At 47.1% G+C, this 23,567-nt stretch overlaps 1 protein-coding gene and 1 pseudogene across 1 annotated transcript in view; one reads left to right on the top strand and one right to left on the bottom strand.

Annotated features, from left to right (window-relative positions):
- Positions 1-1,112: 1,112 nt before the first annotated feature.
- On the bottom strand, positions 1,113-1,882 carry LOC100475816 (annotated as a pseudogene).
- Positions 1,883-7,102: 5,220 nt separating this feature from the next.
- CDH1 (cadherin 1) overlaps positions 7,103-23,567 on the top strand; it is a 79,267-nt gene continuing 62,802 nt past the window's right edge. The window contains exons 1-3 of the mRNA XM_002923207.4: positions 7,103-7,338; positions 8,618-8,797; positions 9,669-9,783. Of these exons, the coding sequence (XP_002923253.1) occupies positions 8,750-8,797; positions 9,669-9,783 (163 nt within the window). The 5' untranslated portion in view covers positions 7,103-7,338; positions 8,618-8,749. The remainder of the gene's footprint in view (positions 7,339-8,617; positions 8,798-9,668; positions 9,784-23,567) is intronic.

The following is a 23,567-nucleotide window of genomic DNA, read 5'->3' on the forward strand; positions in this document are numbered from 1 at the left end:
GATTCAGACTCGGGCAATGAGCACCTACGTCCGTGCTGGGAACCATTTTCCCATACTGGCATACTGGTCCTGGAGCTGGAGCAGCAGCCTCAAGCCCACCTCTGCTCTGACCTGGCTGTTCTCTGAGCCTCACTCACCTCCCCTGGAAAATGGGGATCACGTGTTCTGCTCCGTAGGCAGGTTGGAGAACCACGTGGCCTACCCAGGGCCTGCCCCTCTGGTTTTGGCTCTGGTCATCCCTCCCCCACCCCATCCCTTGATGGAGGGAAACTGCTGCCCGGCTGAACAATCAGCTTGAGCTATGCTCTTAACCACCGTCTCTTGGCTGCCCTGGGGTCTGGAATTTCCGGTCAACTTGACAGATCATTTCTTGCTAAATTAAGCAAGGTTTGTCTCTCAGTTCAACTGGTACCTATAAATAAAAGCCTGCCCTGACCTTAGCAGTATAACATGGAGATTAAGAGGCTTTGGAGACCAGTGGTCCTGGGTTCAAATTCCAGTTCTATCACTTTTACTGTATAACCCTGGACAAATCGTGTTACTACTCTGAGCCTCTGTTTCCAAATTGCTAAAACGGTGTGTAGTGATAGAACCTAAAGGAATGTATGAGGACCGGTGAGAGAAGGCATATAGGATACGATGAGCTCCAAGATATGGTAGCTATCTTTTTTATCATATCATATATTGCAATTACTCGCATCGAGCATAATGTCTGGTACCTAGTCAGCATTCAGTGAATAAATGGATGAATGTTGACCTGTCTGCATCCCTCATTACCTATGAGCTTCTTAAGGGCAGGAAACATTTTTTTTTAAATTTGATGATGATTTTTTTCTCTCAGTTCTAGTTTAATAGAAGCAACGAAAGATCAGAAGTGGTGCCCCACTGCACACATTGGTTGGCCTGCCCCATAGCACAGCTCAGGCTATTCTCTCCAGAGGAGGAAAGGCTGGCCTCCCCAGCCCCTGCAGGAAAGGCCTGTCCTGCCCCATACCACACCTGCACTGAGTCTGAAGTCTTGTGTTTTAAGTATGACAGTGGTACAAAAGAGATTTTGTTTTCATGGACACCCACTGCAGCCTCGCCCTAAAATGGCCCAGTTCTCACTTCTGCTAAGAGAAATACTTTCTGCTCTTCTGGACGTCAGGCTTGATGGTATCACTGCCAGGCTTCCAGCCAGCAGGGAAGCCACACTTCCCCATGCTTGTCAGTAAATTGGAAGGCCTGAACTAGTCTCAGAGTCTCACCCACAGAGCGGCCGAGGGGAAGGTCATTTAGAGTGAGATGCCAAAGGATATCCTTCTCATCACTGATAAAGAGGCCCCTGAACCAGATGCCTTCATTAGCCTTTAAGACTCCATAGTCCTAAAAAGAAAGAGAAAAAGACTCCATGGTCCTGAATGATGCTACATTTGGGGTCTGATACCAAGGGAATGTTCATGGGTCCCAGTCCTTCTTGTTTCTTGGGTGTGTTGATCCATGCCCGGTGACAGAAATGAGAATCCACAGAAGCTCCAATCATTTGGTGAGTTTCTTAAATTCTTCTGCCCTGTTACTGAAAGCAGTGATCTCCCTGGGGCACACAAAGGTGAAATCAAAAGGGTAAAAAAGGAACATGATGTATTTGCCTTTGTAGTCAAATGTCTTTGAACTTGCCATTTGGCATCATAGCCATGGCTTTGAAGTTGGGGACAGGATGCCCAATTTTGGCATTTCCTGAAGACATCTTGCTATGGGAAGCTCTGAGACAGAACACACCAAAGACCATTCAGGAAAAAGATGCCTTATTTATTTTAAGTAAACTCTGTGCCCCAGGTGGGACTCGAACTCACAACCCCGAAATCAAGAGTTGCATGCTGTACTGACTGAGCCAGCCAGGTGCCGCTAGGGCAGGAAACATACTTTGTTTACCTTTGTGTCCACAGTGCTGAGCAGAGTACCTAGCCCATGGGAGTGCTTAATAAATGTTTGTTTGTCCTAGTGAGCTAATGGATCTGGTCAGCCATCATTTATGATGCTAAAACCACAAGGTAAAAGGCTGATAGGTAAGTTGATAATGGGGAATCAGCTGACATTAACTGAATCTTAGTATTCTAATAGAGCCAACCAGACAATTTCTTGCGTCCTGATATGATGCTGTGCGAAGTACTCAGAACCACATATGAAATATTTTTGTCTAAAAAATTGAATCTGGGGGTGCCTGGGTGGCTCAGTCTGTTAAGCGTCTGCCTTCGGCTCAGGTCATGATCCTGGGACTCTGGGATTGAGCCCCGCATCAGGCTCCCTGCTCAGCGGGGAGTCTGCTTCTCTCTCCCTCTGCCTGTTGCTCTCCTTGCTTGTGCTGTCTCTCTCTCTCTCTGTCAGAGATAAATAAAATCTTGAAAAAAAAAGTCTTTCTCGGGACCCTTGGGTGGCTCAGTTGGTTTAAGCATTGGACTCTTGATCTCAGCTCAGGTCTTGATCTTGGGGTCGTGAGTGCAAGACCTGCATTGGGCTCCACGCTAGGCATGGAGCCTACTTAAAAAAAAAAAAAGTCTTTCTCAGATATGCAGACTGAAATATTTTTAGGAGAAGTGATATGTTATCTGGGATTTTAAAAATATATATTCTGCAAAAATAAAAATGCCAAAATAGCCAAAACGTCTGGAACACTGACAACACCGCATTCTGGTGAGGCTGTGGAGCAACAGGAACCCTCACTGCTGGGGGGATGCAAAATGGTGCAGCCACTTAGGAAGCCAGTTTATTTTTTTGAAGGTTTTATTTATTTATTTGACAGAGCAGGAGAGCACAAGCAGGAGTAGCAGCAGGCAGAGGGAAAAGGAGAAGTAGGCTCCCTGCTGAGCAAGGACGTGAGACTTGACCCCAGGACCCTGGGATCATGACCTGAGCCAAAGGTAGATGCTTAACCTACTCAGCCACCCAGGCACTCCTATTTTATTTTATTTTATTTTATTTTATTTTATTTTATTTTATTTTATTTTATTTTATTTTAGAGAGTGTGCAAGCAGCGGGGAGGGCCAGAGGGAGAAGGGGAGACAAAATCTTACGCAGGCTCCATGCTTAGCCTAGAGCCCGATTTAGGACTCCATCTCAAACCCTGAAAACATGACCTGAGCCGAAATCGAGAGTCCGCCACTTAACTACTGAGCCACGCAGGTGCCCCAAGCTTTTACACATTTTAGATGAAGAAATATAACCTGGGAGGAATTGACAGGATAAAGAAAACTTATGTTTGGGAGCGCCAATTAGTAGGGAGTTTTAAACAGAATTTAGGCTGGGGTAGTGAATTAGTAAAACTGACCAGGTTTATTTATATAAGCTTCCTTGGCCCTGAATTCTCTGGGTCCTACCATGAGGATGTCTCTTTACCTCCTGGCACAGGGAGGGTACGTTTCACGTGGGAGATTTATTTCTTGCTTTCAGGGGGCAAAGGGAGGTCCGAGTGTCTTTCTTGCACTGGCTGTTTCTTCGGTAATTCAGAATAATCAGTACGCCAAAATGGTGTATGGGGGGGCTGTCTTGTGCCCCCAAACACTTATATGACATTCTAGAAAAGGCAAAATTACGAAGACAGTAAAAAGGGTCAATGGTTGACAGGAGTTAGCAGGGAGGAAGGGATGAGAGGCAGGCAGGGCACAGAGGATCTTGTTTGTTTTGTTTTGAGCACAGAGGATTTTGGGGGCAGTGAAATGACTGTGTGTCATTATAATGGTGGATAAATATCATTATACATTTGTTCAAACCCATAGGATTGTAATATAGACTTTGGGAGATTATGAAGTGCCAGTGTAGGTTCACCAGTTGTAACAAATGTACCCCTATGGTGAGGGATGCTGGGGGAGGCCGTGTTATGTGTGGGGGGCAAGGAGTTTTGGGAAATCTCTGTACCTTCCTCTCAAATCTGCTGTGAACATAAAACTGCTCTAAAAAAGTCTTCATTTTTTTTGTTTTTAAATGCTGGGGTGAAACGATGAGACAAGATTTGGTACAATTACAAAGTTTACAAATGACAAAATTATAAAAATGGCAAAAAATAATGATTGGAGCTAGATGATCGCTACGTGGTGTTTCATACTACTCTACATGGTATGCAGTACGCTGTTTTCTTTGTGTTTGAAAGAAAAATGTTTTTTGCAGACATGAGTGGCTGAGCTGCAAGGGGCGGGGCGGCACCCCTATCAGTTACCCTTATTTTCACAGGAAGCCAAAGCTGGATATCCAGCTCCCTCCCCTGTATGCTAACAGGCAGTCCGTGCCTGCGGAGGCTTCAGGAACCTCCAGGAGCAGCGAGTACAGAGCCTCCTCTCCCCCACATCATTGGGAGCTTATCTGGCTGCAGCCCCTAGCAATTTCAGTTTCCTGGGATTCCTCTCCAGCCAGGTGGGGGTTAAGCTCTTCTCAGAGAGGCTTGGGGAGGGGGTACCCCTTTAGGTCTGAGTACTATTATTACCGCACCGTTGCCAGGAAAACGAAAGGGATGAGACTCCTTGGGAGATTAATCATTAACCTCCTGGCTGACCAGTGGCCAGAACACCCAGGAAATGGAAGTTCATCAGAGACACACCCTGTAATAAGGAAACCTGGAGTTCTCATCTCAGCAATGGATGCCTGGTTAGCACCAGCAGTAGGGGCTGTCATCCACTGGGTGTGGCACTAGGAAGGCCTCTGGTCAACCTTCTTTTCCCTGTAGATACTTGAAATTCTACCATTAACATGGGACTGGCTCTCAGAGAGATCTAACTCCCAAGATTTTGATTTTTCTTCCCCTCAGTTGAGAAGCTAATGAATGCGGTGGACCCTACCACCTGCACTGACACAGTTGCATACAATCTCGGGGGGTACACGGACCTCCCAGAAGCCCATTCAGGGACACCACTTTAAGAATCCTGGGCAGAGTTTACTGGCTCCTAAGTTCTCATTCCTTTGAAAGAAGCACGCCCTAGAGCCCTCTTTAAAATGCAAATCACCCTTGGGAAGGTTGAAAAGACTAACCAGCCAGTGTCAAAGAGCTTTTCCCGGGCAGCAGCCAGACGTAGCCTAAGGGATTTTAATGGTGACACTGGGGAAAGCAGAGCCTGGGGGTGGGGAGGCTTCGTAGGGGCTCACAATTTGGCCTAGAACTGGGAAGGGTATGTCTTGAGCCAAGAATGCTAAAAGCTAACTTTATGGAGCACTTACAAGAATCTTGTGAATTAAGTGCTATTAGCATCCCATTTTATGGATGAGGAAACTGAGACTGGAAAGGATCAAGTGACATGCTACCTCCTCCCCAGGTAGAGGGGAATGTGAAGCCGCCATCAACTTGAGGTCAAAGAGCATCAGCAGCATAGCCAAACATCAGCTCCTTTGATCCTTACAATGAGGAATCCTTTTTTTTAAAAATAGATCTATTTATTTATTTTAGAGGGAGGAGGGACAGAGGAAGGGGAAGAGAGAGTCCTAAGCAGACTGTGCTGAGTGCAGGGCCCCATGCAGGGTCCGATCTTACCACCCTGAGATCATGACCTGAGCTGAAACCAACAGTCAGGCACCCAACAGACTGCGCCACCGAGGTGCCCCAGAGGAAATATTTTTTGATGGAAGAGGAAACTGAGGCAATTCACCAAGGGCCATAGTCACTCAGTGCTCCACCTCCAACCTCCTGAGTGTTCCCTCCTCACTCCGGACAGCTGAGAGCCAGCAGCCCTTCATGACTGTTCCCTGGAGCTTGAAGGACTTGCTGAGAAGTCTGAAGAGAGCATCATGCCGACCTGTCTTCACTGCCCCTAATTGTTTTCTAAAATCATTTTTATTGAATTATCAGAGTGTAATGGAAGAGTCGATGAGAGTCGCTTCAGAGTTACAAGGCCAGGGCTTGCTGGGTGGAGAAAAGCAAAGCCCTAAAGGCTCCCTGGGCCGAGCAATGGTATAAAATATGTATTTTTACATAACTGGGAGAAAAAAAATAAACGGACAAGTGGCCCCGTGGGGGAAACGCCTCTTTCTGTATTTCCATTATCTTGTTTAATGCACAGTCAGGCAGGAGGCTCAGTGGGAAAGGAAATACTGGAGCCCTTTTCCTGTGAGCCTCCTGGTGGGTTAAGAGGCAGAAAGAGCCAAAATGCAGAAATCCAAATGGCCTGGGCATGTACTCAGAAACCCATTAAAACTGAAGGGACAGGTGGGGAAACCCATTAAACTGAGGGGACAGGCGGGGGACGGGGGCTGGGTTGATTCAAAACACTGTCTTGGTTTACAACAACACCTCTCCTATGGGTTGAGAAAGTAGCCTCAGTGAGCTCAGATCCACCTTAAGCTCTGGGTGAAGTATTCTAAACATAGTCTTCCCCATGAGGATGGGGGAAAGGGAGTGATCCCTTCCAAAGAACAACCAACACACCAAACATTTACTGAGCGGGTACTACCAGGTGCCAAGTATTCTGTTTAGTGATTTTCTTGCATAGCTCCCATCGACCCATTTATATGGATTAGAGCACCTAGCCGCCCAAGGTCATGCAGCTGGTGAGCAGTTTACTCCACACAGTGTTTCCTAGTTCTGAGCATGCTTGGGGGGTGAAGGGAAACATAGTGTCCTTGTCAGGGTAGCCAAACCACACACATGCGGCTCGCCCCTGGCAGGCAGACAGAGAAGTTATCTGACCTAACATTTGCACGTCTTTTTTTTTTTTTTTTTAAGATTTTATTTACTTATTTGACAGAGAGACAGCCAGCGAGAGAGGGAACACAGCAGGGGAGTGGGAGAGGAAGAAGCAGGCTCATAGCAGAGGAGCCCGATGTGGGACTCCATCCCGGAACGCCGGGATCACGCCCTGAGCCAAACGACTGCGCTACCCAGGCGCCCCCTCTTCTTTTTTTTTTTTTTTAAAGAATTTATTTATTTATTTGACAGAGATAGAGACAGCCAGCGAGAGAGGGAACACAAGCAGGGGGAGTGGGAGAGGAAGAAGCAGGCTCACAGCGGAGGAGCCTGATGTGGGGCTCAATCCCACAACGCCGGGATCACGCCCTGAGCCGAAGGCAGACGCTCAACCGCTGTGCCACCCAGGCGCCCCCCCCCTTCTTTTTTTGACTCTAAAATTATTTTCCTAAGGACAGAATTCTGTAGAGAAGGAAGTGGTGACAATAGTGTGGCGTTAAGAGCCCCAATCTGGGGATCAGGAGATTTTAGGCAGTAGTCTTGGCTTTGATATTGACTTGCTATGGGACATTGGAACTTAATTTGCCGATAACAGGTTTGAATGATCTTTAAAGGGTCTTTTCCAGGTCAACATCGAAGGACAGATTGAAAACTACAGCTCCAGCTCCTAGATGATCTGGAGTCTACATGAGGTGAAGGTAATGGAACGAAGGGTCCTGGAATCAGAGTGGGGTGGGTTCCAGTCCTCCACCACCTCCCACTGGCCTCTAATTCTTTATGCGTCAGTTACGCGTCTATCAAATGGGAATAACAACAGCTCTTCCGTTGTTTTGAGATAATATTAAATGAGAGGGTCCATGTTAAATGTTTAGCATAGAGCCTGGCACAGTAACTTTCAGCACGCTGCACCTACTGTTGCTATTTTTACCTGTCACATCCGTATAGAGCTTTTATGGCACAGGAAACATTGGTCTTATTAATTGTATGGCAACCTCACAACACAGGAAGGAGTTCGTGATTATTGTTCCCATTTGAAAGGTGGAGAAACTGGGGTTTGAAAGGTGGGTCCTACCCAGTGGATTGATTTGCATACTCACAATCTATGGAGACCAGCAGTTAAAAGGACAGGACTAGGAGCGCCTGGGCGGCTCAGTCGTAAGCGACCTAAGCTACTCCCCCTAAGCAACCAACTCTTGGTTTCCTCTCAAGTGGTGATCTCAGGGTCATGAGATCGAGCCCCGCCTCCGTGCTTAGCGCAGAGCCTGCTTGGGACTCTATTGGGACTCTATCTCCCGCTTCTTCTGCCCCTCCCCGCTGTGCGCTCGTGCGAGTGCTCGCGTGCTCTCTCTCTCCCCCCCAAATAAATAAATACATCTTTTTTAAAAAGCAGAGGGCGGGCCGCCTGAGTGGCTCAGTTGATTAGGTGTCTCCCTTAGGCCCAGGTCATGATCCCAGGATCCTGGGCCTAAGGGAGCTCTATATCGGGCTCCTTGGTTGCTCAGCAGGGAGCCTGCTTCTCCTTCTCTCCCCCCCCCAAAAAAGCAAACAAACAAACAAACAAAAAACCACCCCCCAAAAAAGACACAGCTAAGTGGGCCACCTGGCTGGCTCAGTTGGTAGGAATGACTCTTGCCGTGATGGCAAAGCCTACTTAAAAAAAAAGAAGACGACAAAACTACATAAAGAGTAAATTCCTTTCTGTCCCCAGGTGTTTGTGAGGCACCGGGAGGCTGGGAGGGAACTTGGAGGTAACAGGAATCGAGGAACCCCTATTACACATCCTGATTCTAGCAACTGCCGGTATTGGGTCACTGGGCGCCAGAGGCTTGAGGCGGGAACGGGGGCGAGGCGGGAACGGGGGCGGGCACTCCGCCCGCAGTCGGCGGAGTAGGCCAAGGCCGAGCCCCGCCGCTCATTGGCTGTGGGCCGCAGGTGTAGCCTCAGCCAATCAGCGGTGCCGGGGGCGGTGCCTTCCAGGCTCACCTGGCTGCCCGGACGCAGCCCCGCTCATTGGCCTCGGGAACTGCCGAGCACCTGTGAGTTCGCGGAAGTCCAGCTGTTTTGTCGCCCCGCCAAGCTCCGCAGGACCCGACCCCTGCTCGGCCCGCCATGGGCCCTCGGTACCCTAGTGTCTCCGCGCTCCTGCTGCTGCTACAGGTACGTAGCGTCCCCTGGCTTTGCGGGGGACGTCTTCCGGCCCCGACCATCACGCGCGCCGGCCCCCTTCCTCTCTATCATCGGCCTTTCCTCCCTCCTGTCGCACCGTCTTCTTCCAAGAAAGTTTAGTTTCAAGAACGGCCTGGAAGCTGCGTCGCGCTCTTGTGCTCCACGGAGGTGGGAGTGGGAGCGGGTGGAGAGCGAGCTCGCTTTCGCCCACTCGCGTAAGTACTCGAGGTGTGGGGGACGAGCCTCCCTGAGGGCTCGGGGGACCCCGGGCTGGCCGCAGTACGGGCTAGGGGCGGGCAGTGGGGGTCGTGGGGGGTTGGGATACAGAAAAGGGGAGTCCCGGTGCAAGTCAAGGGGAGCCAGGAGTAGTGGGGACGACCCCTGAGGTAAGGAAAGGGAAATCAGTAGAAATAAAGGCACCTGCTGTGTAAAGAAAGGGTAAACAGGTATGGAGGCGCCCCTGGGATAATAAAGGGCTCAAAAGGTGTTGAGCGCCCCTCCTTGTGAGGAGGTAGACTTAGGAGTGGGGGCGTTCCCGGTGTGTGGAAAGTGAAGTGGGGAAGAGTAAAGATGCCTCCAGTGGAATGAAAAAGGAGACGGGAAGGAAAGGGGTGCTTGGTGGGGAGGAGCTGACCCAGCAGCCTCCTCTCCCGGGAGTACCTGGGGGCCTGGCGGCAGCAGGTTTCGGAATGAAAGAGTTTGGCGTGGCTGCTTGCCCTGGGGGTTGGAGGTGAGGGTGGCTCCCTCCTGCAACGCCGACGCTGGGAGCGAGGGAGGGGAGGCGCAGTTGGTTTCGGTGTGNGGGGGGAAACCCCCCCCCCCCCCCAGGTCACTCTGGTTTCATACCTTTCCCCTACTCCAGGTCTCATCATGGCTATGCCAGGAGCCGGAGCCCTGCCGTCCTGGCTTTGGCGCTGACAGCTACACGTTCACAGTGCCCCGGCGACATTTGGAGAGAGGCCGAGTCCTGGGCAGAGGTGAGTCCTGAGCCGCGTGCGGTGGGAGTAGGAAGGGTCTGCACTCCCACGCGCCTGGGCAAAGCCCCTTTTTCCTGGTTCAAAAAATATCCCTTTGGAATTTACACAGATGTAGGGATCTAAACTTTATCCATAGTTGAGCACTGTGGTTGAGAGGGCTATCCTCGTATGGTGACGTTGGGGAGGGGACATTTACTTAGAAGCCTTTAACGTGTCTCGTATTGTCCTGACCGCTTGAGAGACGATCTGTCATTTCAGGCTGTATTGGGTGGAGGGGACTCAGTAATTCCCCTTTTGTAGATAAGGAAATGGAAGCTTAGAGGGTGGAGTCCACTTGCCCAAGGTCAGCAGAGCAGGAATTTAAAGGAGGCCTGACTCTCAGGCCCCATTCTGCACCATCTCAGTTATGAGGTGCCCTCTCTTGGTTATCAGGTTGTGGCATTTGCTCAAAGAGGTGAAAACATTTCCATACAGTTACTATTCCCCCAAGGAATAATGGTTTTTTAAAAAAGCCCGGTAGCTCTGACTCAGGGAATGAAAAGGCAAGCAATGTGTTTCTGGGCCATATCACTGTGATAATCAGGATTCTAGAAGGTTGCTGTATTGTACTTCACTGTTCCCCAGGAGAGAGAGAGCAAGGGACGCTTGGTTTCTCTTCTGGTTTCACTGACTCCCAGATGCTTCTTTCCTACCAAACGACTTCTCCTTCCTCTTGATCTTAGTTGATGGGGCGAGTATTATAACTCTAAAACACTTTTTACAGTGAGAGTTCACCCACGATTCCCAGAGGGAATTCACTGCATTTATTCTCCCAGTCTTTGGTCACGTGAAAACTGCAGCAATTATGCTGTTATGTGAAGATTTTTTGAATTTTGGAAGTTGTTCCAACAGTGGGCGGCATTTTTTTTTTTTTTTTAAACAGAAACTGCAGCTTCATTGATCAAACGTATTTGCTTTTCTGGGGCCTGTGTTCTGTGGAGCTCTCTACTGAGTCAGAAAGGAAGTGTTTGTCTGATTTTGCAGTGGGTCCACCATTAGTCGATGGTTGACCCTCTGCCTAGCTCTGTGCTGGGCACCCAGGGATGAATTGAACAGATACAGGGACACTCCAGCCTCCTGTTGGTATGTCCCATTCCAGCAGATTATGGAGAATGCCCCAGAACCCACTTAGAGGGCACTGTGGGACATGGGCATTTAGGTGCCAAAGAATGTGGGTGGCATGGGATGTTTTCATGGCTATCAGTGGGCAGTGAGGACTGGCTTCTTGGAGGAGACAAAGTTGACCCAGCCTTGAAAATTGAGGCAGGGGTTAGAAACTGGGAGTGTGAGTGCGTGTCTGTATGGCGGTGTTCCAAGACAAGCGCTGGTCACTTTGTTTTCCTGCACCAGGACATTTGGTAGCTTCATAGGTGGGTTAGTCTGGCCAATAATATTAGTACATAATATAAATATTACCGTTATTATTAATAGCGGCACCTATTCCTTTTGAACCAGACTTTGGGGCAAGTGCTTCCTTCTACCTAATTTTGCTTTATGAGGGTAGGCACCATTTTTCTGTTGATTTTTGCAGGTGAGGAAATGGAAACATAAAGCAATTTAGTAATCTGCTCAGAGATACACACCTGGGCTTTCTCCTTTTTCTTTCCCCTTCTTAATAATCTTGAGGGGGGGGGAAGATGGCTTTGGAGAATTAGTGTCCACTGTGAAGTAGATGTCGTCTTCACTGTGTGCCTGAGAGAGTGGAGATGTTGATATGGCAAGACCCTGAGGAGAGGAGAGGTGGTGATGGAGATGGGTCAGACCAGGTGGAAAGTGCAAGGGGTCTGTGGTGGGTGATCTTGGTGGGAGAGGCCACCTCTGCGAGCTCCTCAGGTGGCTGGTTTCAGTTTCTTTGTATCCAAGACCCACCCCACTCAACAAATTTTCTGACATTTCACTGTTTTGGGCTTTCCTACCAGTCCGTGTACAATTCCCCAATTATCCCAGGATAGAAGTGCCCTTCTGGCAAAATCACACATGTGACCTCAAAGGAACTGGCTTTCTGATTTTAAAAAGGCAGCTAGGAGAGTTAGGGTCGTAGCCTCACTCTTCAGACAGTCCAAGGAAATGGAGGGAAAATAGGGTTTGATCAAACTGAGGGTACCCTGCAGTGTTTTGCTGGGGTGAAGGTTGTCTTCTGTGAGATGGTTCACCCCACAGTCTCAGCCTTGTATTTATTTCATTGGTTTCTCTTCAGGTTCTAGAATGGAGAATGTTTTAAAAAACAATCAACGGTAAGCCGGTTCTCTAGAGTTTCTGATTATTTTTCTTTTTTCCTAGCACAAACTGGCTTGAGAAACCCAGGCTATTAGACAGTTTGGGATCTAAAAAGTAGCCTTGTAGTGCCCTCAGCTTTAAGTTGATCGAGGTATGGAGGGAAAAAGGCAGCCTTTTAAACTGACGGCTTCCTTTCTTGCTTCCTCCACCACCTGGTTTTGGGTAAACAGGGTTTATGTTTTGGGTTTGAGCTCTGGCTGCTTGATGAATTGACCTAGCTCACAAGCACCCACTTGTGTGGATTAAATACATCCATTTCCCCTTTCTAAAAGATGTGCTGAAAGGTGGTAGAAACAGTGTGCAGATCTCCTAATTAAACTGTGCTTAAATAAAAAACAGTTACAGAAACCTGCTTTGGGATCTCCCTTACATCATCAGATCCCCTCTCTCCCGCCCCTCAGACTCACTTCCCCATTACTCACATCTGTTTGATAAGGCTTGGGCTGAGCTCACTGAGGAAGGAGACCTGGGTCTCCTTTGTGTCAGGGAGAAGCGGAGGCTTCCTTACATACTTCCTAGGTAAGGAAGTCTGCCTGGCTCCCTCTTGGGGCCTGTCGGACCTGCCATGCCTCTGCCAGGTGGTTATGGAAATCCCTTTTTGCTCTCCAGGGCTTTATATTGGGTGAGTCTTTTCTTCCGAAATGCTCATCTTGGTGTCTGTTACACATTCCCTTCCAAGCGTAGCCCCAGATAAGCCAGATGCTGAAGCAATCAGCTCTCACATCTCCCAGGAGCTGCCAAAACCCTAAAATCCCTGAGAGGCACCTGTCACAGTTCAGACTTTCTGGGTTTCCACTCTGCCTCAACTCCCATCTCCCTTTAGGGCTTTGGGCTTTCAAGGAGGGGAATGAAGTCTGTATGGCTGGTCAGGGTAGTTTGAGTAAGCACCTGAAAGATCCAGGTTTGGGGTGCCTGGGTGGCTCAGTCAGTTAAGTGTCTGACTTCAAGCTGAGGTTCTGATCCCTGGGTTGGGATCTAGCCCAGCCCACACTCAGCGGGGAGTCTGCTTGTTCCTTCTCCCCTCCCCCCACCTGTTCTCTCTGTCTGTCTCTCAAGTAAATAAATAAAATCTTAAAAGAAGAAGATCCAGGTTGCCTTTCAGCTCCTAGCTATGTGACCTTGGGTAAATCACTTTACTTCAGTGAACCTCGGTTTCCCCACCTGTGAATGGCGGGGGCAATAATACTTAGCGGTTTGTTGTGAGACTTAAATGTGTCTCTTCGTTTATTTGGCTAGGCAACAAGTAAGAGTGCCAGCACTGGGCTAGACTCTGGGGCTACAGGAATGAATAAAGCAGATGTGGGCTGAACATAAAGCAAGTGAGATGAGGTAAAGAAACATGAAAGATTCATTAGGTGGTGCCTCATATTTCTTAGGGACAGAGTAGGCACTCAGATTTTTTTCTTTTTAAGATTTTATTTATTTATTTGACAGAGATGGAGACAGCCAGCGAGAGAGGGAACACAAGCAGGGGAGTGGGAGAGGAAGAAGCAGGCTCATAGCAGAGGAGCCTGATGTGGGGCTCGATCCCATAACGCCGGGATCACGCCCTGAGCCGAAGGCAGATGCTTAACCGCTGTGCCACCCAGGCACCCCATGCACTCAGATATTTTAAACAAATGAATTAATAAATATTTATTATCCCACATACATTTTTTTTTTTTTGGTCCCCTCTCAAACTCGTTGGCCTCAGGCCAGTCCAAATGGACTGGTTAGAGGTGAGTCTGTGAACTTTCTAAGACTCCTGTGAGGGCTGCCTGCTTGTTCAGTGGTTCTGGAAACTGGGCTACCTTGATAAGAGTGTCCCAGGGATACAGTGTGCTGAGTGCTTCTCTCTGAGAGGCAGAGCACAGAGGCGGGAGCCCTCAAACCTGAATCTGGAAGGGGAAAGGTAGTCATTTTTAAGTGTTTTTCATCTTTGGTCAACTAAAAGAAATTCTCCTAGTAGGCTTTCTTCCTTTTTCTGTCTCTGTTTCCCTCTTTTCTTGCTAATTTAAGTTTACCTTTTATACACCTCAGCTCAGGCTTGCTACCTTGGGGAGAGCTTTAGCCACCCTCTTTTTGCACATTTCCTCTTCCCTTTCCTTCCTCTTATCTACCCCCAATCCCCCCCCCCCCCAGGCACATTTCCATCAGAAGTTTCTTGAGTCAGACTGCCTAGATTGAAACCTAGGGAAACAAACCCCTTGCCCACCTGAGGGATTGTTGGCCAAGGACTTTACCATCTAAGCCTTAGTTTCCTCATCTGTAAAAATGGGCATAATAGTACCAGGTACTCAATGAATATTAAATATTAAAGCCCCTGGTGTATTTGGTGCTTTCTGTTTGAGTTTCTACCCTGTGTTTTACCTTTGGTTCAAACATTTTGCTCTGTTCCTTCCCACCGAGTAAACCGGCCAAACCAGTTTCCTCACTCTCCCTGCTTCTGTGTTAAAGCAAACACTGCTCTGCAAACAGTGACTAGACCAAAGTGCCATTTGCTAGGAAAGGCAATTCTGCAGCGTTTTCTTGCTTGCCACTGTGCAGTGTACCTGGGTGGGACTGCCTGTGGACCTGCTCATGAATATTGTTTGCAATTGGAATGGGAGGAGTGGCACAAGGAGCAGCTGGGATGGGAAAATCAAAATGACCTTGAAATTGCTAGCCTCTGTCTATAGTGTGTTTTTTTTTTAAAGATTTTATTTATTTGAGAGAGAGTGAGCGAGCATGGGGGGAGGGGAAGAGTGAGAGGGAGAAGCAGACTCCCCCCTGGAAGGGAGCCTGATGACATGGGTTCCACCCCAGGACCCTTCCACCCCAGGACCCCAGGATCACATCCTGAGCCGAAGGCAGATGCTTAACTGACTGAGCCACCCAGGCACCCCTTCTGTCTAGTTTTGAAAATTATTTCATGGAGCACCTGGCTGGCTCAGTAGGTAGAGCATGTGATTTTTGATCTTGGGTTGGAAGTTTGAGCCCCACGTTGGGGCTTTCAATCTTTAAAAAATAAATAAAATTATTTCGTAATACATATGTTTTAGGATACTGTTTCCCCATTTCCAAAAATGCTCAGCCCCAGCCCCCAAGAGTACAGCTCACCTGCACGGCTAAGTGTGGAATGACCTGGAACACTTCAAAGATGCAGATTTGTCCTCCTGCAAATTCACTGAGCTCCATTCTCTGAGAGTGGGGTTCTGGATATGGCATTTTTGAAAGCCCCCCCAGGTGTCCACTGCTGCCACCAGATTCGTTGCTCTGGACAACTCCAGTAGCTAGGTCAGAAATGTTTGATAAGTAAATACCTGGTGCCAGCTGGGGTATGAACATCTGATTGTCCAGCTTAAGTAAGGCCAGGGATCCAAGGGACCCGTGGATCCAGAAGGAATAAGGCTGGTCCTTCTGCCATGCTGGCAAAGGAGTGCCCTGTGGGTGTGGAATGGAATCAGTGGGATAGGAATGAGGGGACCCAGAGAAGCAGCCAGTGCACATACCTCCCCACTGTGTAGCCAGTGTTAGGGGTACTGACTTAAGACCCAGCCCTTGCTCTCAGGGAGATGCAGAAATCTCTGAGGCCCCTGCAGAGGGTGATTTCAGTACCTTCTGAGAAGGGCTGTGTGGTGGGGAAGTTTTCAGCAGTCACTTTGGTGAGTGAGAGGGTTTCAGCCAGACAGAGAAGGTGAACAGGCTCTCCAGGAATTGGAAATGGGGTACCCAAAGGCATGGCAGGGCATAAAGGAGCCAGGCTGGAGCTGGGTTTTCTTGGACAAGGGAGGGTAGCTCGCAGGAGAGGATCCCAGGATGTGATGGCCTGTGTAGGCTGCAGCCAGGCTATCCCAGGGCCTTGGAATTTAGTCTTCAGTTAATAGAGGGTTTTCTCTGTTTTGTGTTTTGTTTTTTAAGTAATCTCTGTGCCCAACGTGGGGCTTGAACTCACAGCCCTGATATAAAGAGTTCCATGTTCCATCCACTGAGCCAGCCAGTGGGTTTTCTCCTTCTGTTCTCCCCCTCCTTCTATTCTTTTAGTAGACAAATCATTCACTCGGTTAAAAAATATGTATATATTAAAAAACATGTGGTCGACAGTGAAAAAGCCTCCTTATCACCCCGACCCAGGAAGTGGCAGAGGTGGGGAGACAGTCCTGTACTTTTATCTTCCAAAACCCACGCTCTCATCGTGCCCTTCTTGTGCCCTGTTGCCAAACTGCATCTCCAGTGGAATCTAAGTCACCTTTCTAAGGGTAAAGAATTCCCTCCTTCTTCTTGGAAAAGATGTCTTTATACATTTTGTATCTCATTAATTTTAACTGTGATGCTGGAATTCAGCTGATTTTGCTTTCCAAGGGCCTCTTGTCTTTCATATGTGGGTAATTTCCAGACTGTTTCCCTTTTACCTCCACTTCCAAATAAATGCTAGCTGAAGTGTCTTCAAATTTCTGGGTCTCTGAAAATGGAGTTCAGTTGGCATTCAGAATTAGCAGTTGGGGGGCGCCTGGGTGGCACAGCGGTTAAGCGTCTGCCTTCGGCTCAGGGCGTGATCCTGGCGTTATGGGATCGAGCCCCCACGTCAGGCTCCTCTGCTATGAGCCTGCTTCTTCCTCTCCCTCTACCCCTGCTTGTGTTCCCTCTCTAGCTGGCTGTCTCTGTCTCTGTCGAATAAATAAATAAAATCTTAAAAAAAAAAAAAAAGAATTAGCGGTTGGGAGGGAAAGTGTCCTAAACTAACTGAGGTTCCAACTGGGACTTTGCAAGGTGTGAGAGAGATCTGGGCCTGGATCCCTGTGAGCTCAGGTGTTACTGCTGGGATCTAGCCTGTCTGGAAGTGTTGAACCTGTTCACCATGAGCAAAATCATAAACAGTGGCCAGCACAGGACCCTGTGGGATAATTGGCCAAGGGCTAGATAATAATTAGTGGGCTTTGTAATTAGGAGAGCTTGTAACAAGCCGAAAGCCTTTTAGATTTATGGTACCTAGGCAAGTTGAAGGCTAGGGAAAACACCTGTTTCTGTGGTTTGGCATTCAGACACACTCATACACCTTCTCTGTTCCCAGAAGAGTTTTCCCGAAAGAAGTTTTAGTGTCTTCACCTGGATTGCAACAGCCTCCTTTTCGATCTCCCTGTCTCCTCTGCCCCTCCCCCCAACAGTCTTCTCTCCATCCAGCAGCCAAGAGTGATAGTTTTTAAAATTTAAGTTACCACAAATAGCGAATAGGATGTTGCACACCTGAAACTAATAAACTGTATGTCAATTACACCTCAATTAAAAAAAATAAACATTAGGGACGCCCGGGCGGCTCAGTCATTTAAGTGACTGCCTTAGGCTCAGGTCATGATCCCAGGGTCCTGGGAGTAAGTCCCACATCGGGGTTCTTGCTCAGTGGGGAGCCTGCTTCTCCCTCTGTTTGCTCTGCCTACCACTCCCCTTGGTTGTGCTCTCTCTGACAAATAAATAAAATCTTTAAAAAAATTAAAAATAGAAATCTGCCATTGGCTTCCCATTTCACACAGAATGTGAGTCAAAGTCCTTTCTATGATGTGCAAAGCTTCCATGATCTGCACCCCCCCAGCACTTCCCACACTCCTTACTGTCATTTCTTCTTAACTGTACCTAGAATGTAGTGGGCACACTTCTACCTCAGGGCCTTTGCACTGGCTATTACTGCTGTCTATAATATTTTTCTCTGATATCTGCATGGCTCACTCACCTATTTTATTTATTTATTTATTTATTTATTTATTTATTTATTTATTTTTAAGATTTTATTTATTCGACAGAGATAGAGACAGCCAGAGAGAGAGGGAACACAAGCAGGGGGAGTGGGAGAGGAAGAAGCAGGCTCATAGCTGAAGAGCCCGATGTGGGGCTCGATCCCATAACGCCGGGATCACGCCCTGAGCCGAAGGCAGACGCTTAACCGCTGTGCCACCCAGGCACCCCTATTTTATTTATTTTTAAGTAAGCTCTATGGCCAACATGGGGTTTGAACCCAAGACTCTGAGATTAAGAGTTGCTTACTCTGCTGACTGAGCCAGCTAGACACCTCATGTCTCACTCATTTAGGTCCAAGTTTTTGTTCACATGTCACCCTCTCAGTGAAGCCTTTCTTGAAACCCTTGAAACTATTTGAGATAGTTACCCCTTCTCCTAGCAGCCCCCTTCCTCCTCCTTTTTATTTTCCTCCATAGCACTTTTCATCATCTAGCATGCTATGTATTTCAGTTATTTCTTCTGTCCATTTTCTGTCTCCTCCCAGTAGAATAGAAGCTCCAGGAGGCCAGGGAATTTCATCTTGTTTAGTTCAGGCTATATTGCATCTACAACAATGCCTGGCACATAACAGGTACTCAGTAAGTGTTTGTTGAATGAACAAAAGACGTTTCAGAGTGTATGTATACATCTGTACATATTTCTTACATGTAGAAACTATTCCAGGGTGCTTTTGGTTTTAAAGAAAAGAGAGAACTTTGTCACTATGAGCCATAGAAGGACATGAGGAGGGGATATTCACAGGCATGTGTCTGTGCTTGGCACTCCGCATCTTCTCTGAGCCCTGCACACCCTGAGTGTAACCTTACCTAATTGTCTTGTCACAAAACAGCTTGCAATCTAAAGTCTAAAGGTCAGAGGAGCCCTTTCTGCCCCACACTTCTTGGTGTAAGGAAGCACCAGATCAAAATCTAAACAGAGATCCGAGCCGGCCGGAGCCATCTGTTTGTTTTCCTATTGTCCAGGTAACACCTTCCCTGAGTGAGACTCCCAGATGCACCCAACACCTTCTTCCTGGGTGTCTGCAGCATCCTTCAGGGCCATTAATTTTTTAAGACATGGTATCCATTCTTCTCATTCTTGGCAATGCACAGAAGCCTGGAAGGAACTTGTTGTGAGATGCAAAAAAAAAAAACAAAAAAAAACCCCAAGACAAATATAAAGCCATCTTAATTAGCTCACGGCCAAGATACAAATCTCACAACTCCAAAATCCATCTAATCAGTACATGTTGAGAAGGTGGGGTGCCTGTGTGGCTCAGTTGGTTAAGCATCTGCCTTCGGCTCTGGTCATGATTCTGGGGTCCTGGGAACGACTCCCTGCTTAGTGAGGAGTCTGCTTTTCCCTCTTCCTGCCCCCCCCCACTTATGCTCTCACTTGCTCGCTCTCTCCCAAATTATATTTATTTATAAATAAATCTTTAAAAAAATACTGAGATGGTACTGTAGGGCAGTATCTTAGAAATCATCATGTAAGATCCATCACCCTGTTTTCAGGAGGGTAACTACCTAATGTGTAGAGCTGCCAGGTCTAGCAAATAAAAATACAGGATGCCCAGTTATATTTGAATTTCAGATAGTGACTAATTTTTTATTAGTATGTCCCATGCAATATTTGAGACATACTTACTGAAAAAATCGTTATCATTTCATCCTCTATTCTCAAAAACAACACTGCACTGACAGGTACTTACACTGTGTCCAGATCTTCCCATATGCTGTCTCTCTCCTTTAAACCTCAGCAGCCAGTGAGAAGTGACCGTCGTAGCTCTGAGAGGCTAAGCTAGTTGAGGTCAGGCAGACAGGAAAGAGGAGAGCCTGGCTGGGTGTTCTGGTGGCTTTTGGACTCCAGGGCACAGCAAAGCCAGTGCTCTTTACAGCAGGAAAAGGCAACTAACCAGATGGTCTGTGATTGGCCAGGTGTGGAGGATGGTAATTCCTGCTCTGAAGGTCTCAGGGGGAGAGAAGTCCTTCCAGACAGCGGTGTTCTGTCTGATCACCGAACACATTCATGTTGGGCACCTGTCAGCACTAGTACTGTGCTTAGCTAGGCACTGAGGATATAACGGGACAAAACCCCCAAATCCTTGCCCTTATGTAGCTTCCCTTCTAATCAGAGGAGACAGGAGGAGATAGCATGGTGGTCTGCGGAAGGAGAAAAATACAGGAGGAAAGGGGATAGAACTAAGAGTGTTGGAGTGGAGGGGTTTGGGGGAATCATCATTAAACGACATTTATGTAAAGACTTGAAGGAAGTGAGGTGCTCAAGAGGTGTTGGAATTGGACTAGGTCTTTGAGGGAGTGGGCTTCCCACATTGTTTTAAGTCTGTATTGATGCCATTTAAAGACTATTCTGTTAAAAAAAAAAAAGACTATTCTCTTTGTGTATAAATGTAAATCACTATGTTGTACATCTGAAATGAATATATTGTATGTCAGCTACACCTCAGAGGGGGGGAAAAAAGGTTAATCTTCGGGCAGGTATTTTTCTAGAGGAATAATCCTGAGAGCTAATTGTCACTACATCTCCTTTAAAGGGTATCAGATTTAAACCAGGATCTAATGCGCTTTCCATGCCACCTGCCCCTTGGTGTATTGCCCGAGAGGAATAGGGCTCTAAATCTGGTTTTTCTTAACCTCTTCATGCAGAGGGAGGAGATTGTCCTGAAGGCATCATGACTCTTGAGCACATTTGGGCGTGTGGGTTGGGGAGGCGCATTTACACATACACCGGTGTCCCAAGACCTTCTTAGTCAGAATGAAGTATGGGGACTTTCAAAGGCTGCAGACTAACTCCCCCGCAAATTCTTCATCCCACTTGTGTGGGAGTGTTTGAAAAGGGAACAAGATGATCAAGTTGTTTGTGGGAAAAGTTGTGCGTTTTCTGTAGAAAACGTCACCGCTTGAGTCAGCCATGGGACAATAGCCCGGGTGCTTATTGACAGGTAGGGTGGAGCCCTGAGTCACCGGCCTGAGTGGCCTCTCCTGGTGAAGTGCTCCGGAGCAGCCTGAATCCACTCTGTGACCTCACCCTCACCAGAACAGGGACTTGCGGTACCTGTTCTTAGTCATAAATCCCAGGGTACCGGCCCCAGGTCTCTTTCCTCTTAGCGAGGAGCCGGAGGTTTTGCAGAAATGACAGGGCTCCACAGCTGCTTGGTGAAGTTCATGTGGCCGATTTCATTACTGCCTCAGCTCCTGGGCTTGTAATGACTTAAACTTTCTGGAGAAATTGGAGTTTGTGGGTGTACTTCCTGCCCCTTCTGACTTAAGTCTGCATTGATAGAGAAATGCTCTTGCCTGCCTCGCAGATGGGTGTTTCAGAGCTTGTCATTAGAGTCTTTGATTTGGGAACTTTCATGTAAATTGTGCTGATTTTTCTTTGGACTTTGGAATCTAGTTATTAAGTCTCTCTTTTTTCTTCCTCCTTTCTGCTAGTCCTCTCAACTAAACCATGGGAGTAAAAACTTTGGGAATTAAATACCTGGGAGGTGGTTCAACCAAGGAAACTGAACTTCACTTACCAGGTGTGAGGTTGCACTGGCGGTTTCAACAGAGCTCTGACGTCAAAGTTGTGACTTTAATCTTCAGCATTTATTTCTCTTTTATCCTGTGAAGCAAAGGAAAAGAGTCTCCTTGAGCCCCCTCCGGGACTAAAGATGATTTGGGGAGGGCAGTATGAGAAGCAGGATTGTCCGGGTTCAAATTCTGACTCAGCTCTTACTTGCCACATGACCTTGGGCAAGTTACTCAACCCTTCTGTGCCCCAGTCCTCTCATCTGTAAAAAGGGGATAAATTTGCAGTTCCTGCCTCACTGGGTTCAGAGAGGATGCAGTGAGTTAGCATGTCTGAAGCGTTTTCAATGCCTGGCATATAACAAAGGCTTTGAAGTATCGAGTTTTTATTATTAAATGTTTCAGCTTTATATTTGTGTCAAGGGGGTGAAAAAATGTGTAAATGTTAGAGACTGGAGGAGCCAGAGAGGAAGATTAAGGATGAGGAAAGGCTGCATCCCCTTGCTCCTTGTCCTCCCCATATCTAAGATACTTGATCCAACACCCATTCAAGCACAAATTGTTTGTCTGCAAGTCTAGCACTGCCAGCCGGCTACACCATCATGAAGCCACTTTATTTATCGTCACAACCATTGGTTCAGCCCTCCTAAGAGCGTGACACTACTGCTACCTCTATTTTACGGGGGAGAGAACTGAGACTCAGAACTAGTGACTTGCCCAAGGCCACAGAGCTGGGAAATGGCAGACAGTGATTTGAACCCTGGTCTGCTAAATCAAAGCTTAGGTCACCACCTCTGTACTACCTGTACCTAGCTGGTGCTTTTTCTGTGAATTCCAACTGCTCAGTCCCTTTCATAACTACTGGTATTATTTATATATTTTCCCAGTGTTTCGTGAATTAGGTATGTATAGATACTTAATGCTACCAACTGCACCATCGAGCAGGGGGAGGGGCAGAGGGAAAGGGAAGGAGAGCATTCCAAGTAGACTCCCTGCTGAGGGGGGCAGCCTGATGTAGGGCTCCATCCCAGGACCCTGATATCATGGCCTGAGCAAAACCAAGAGTCAGACACTCAACCGACTGAGACACCCAGGTGCCCCTCTTTCTTTCTTTCTCTTTCTCTTTCTCTTTCTCTTTCTCTTTCTCTTTCTCTTTCTCTTTCTCTTTCTCTTTCTTTTTCTTTCTTCTTTCTTTCTTTCTCTCTTTCTTTCTCTCTTTCTCTCCTTCTCTTCTTTCTTTCTCTTTCTCTTTCTCTTTCTCTTTCTCTTTCTCTTTCTCTTTCTCTTTCTCTTTCTCTTTCTCTTTCTCTTTCTCTTTCTCTTTCTCTTTCTCTTTCTCTTTCTCTTTCTCTTTCTCTTTCTCTTTCTCTTTCTCTTTCTCTTTCTCTTTCTCTTTCTCTTTCTCTTTCTCTTTCTCTTTCTCTTTCTCTTTCTCTTTCTCTTTCTCTTTCTCTTTCTCTTTCTCTTTCTCTTTCTCTTTCTCTTTCTCTTTCTCTTTCTCTTTCTCTTTCTCTTTCTCTTTCTCTTTCTCTTTCTCTTTCTCTTTCTCTTTCTCTTTCTCTTTCTCTTTCTCTTTCTCTTTCTCTCTTTCTTTCTCTTTCTCTTTCTCTTTCTCTTTCTCTTTCTCTTTCTCTTTCTCTTTCTCTTTCTCTTTCTTTTTCTTTCTCTCTTTCTCTTTCTCTTTCTCTTTCTCTTTCTCTTTCTCTTTCTCTTTCTCTTTCTCTTTCTCTTTCTCTCTTTCTCTTTCTTTCTTTCTTTCTTTCTCTCTTTCTTTCTCTCTTTCTCTCCTTCTCTTCTTTCTTTCTTTTAAAAGATATTTATTTATTTTAAAGATTTTTATTTTTGAGTAATCTCTCCACCCAACATGGGGCTCTAACTCACAAACCTGATTGAGCCACCAGGCACCCCAAGAATCATCTGGTTTCTTAGTTTATACATGAATTAACTGGTTCTGTGAGGTTCGTTGAGTGGGCCAGAGTTACACAGCTGGTAGGTGTCAGAATAGTAATATTGTTAAACTATACCGTAGTAATCATGGCACCCATGTATTGATTATTCCACTGTTGATGTAGGATCTCATTTTTTAATCCCTACACTAACCTTTCAGGTAGGTAGTATGACAGTTCCATTATTCGATAATAAAACGGAAGACTCTGGATGTTGTTGACCAGCCCAGGATCACATAGCTAGAGGCACTTGGCCAGCTTA

Source organism: Ailuropoda melanoleuca, chromosome 12, assembly GCF_002007445.2.
Source record: "Ailuropoda melanoleuca isolate Jingjing chromosome 12, ASM200744v2, whole genome shotgun sequence".
NCBI lineage: Eukaryota > Metazoa > Chordata > Mammalia > Carnivora > Ursidae > Ailuropoda > Ailuropoda melanoleuca.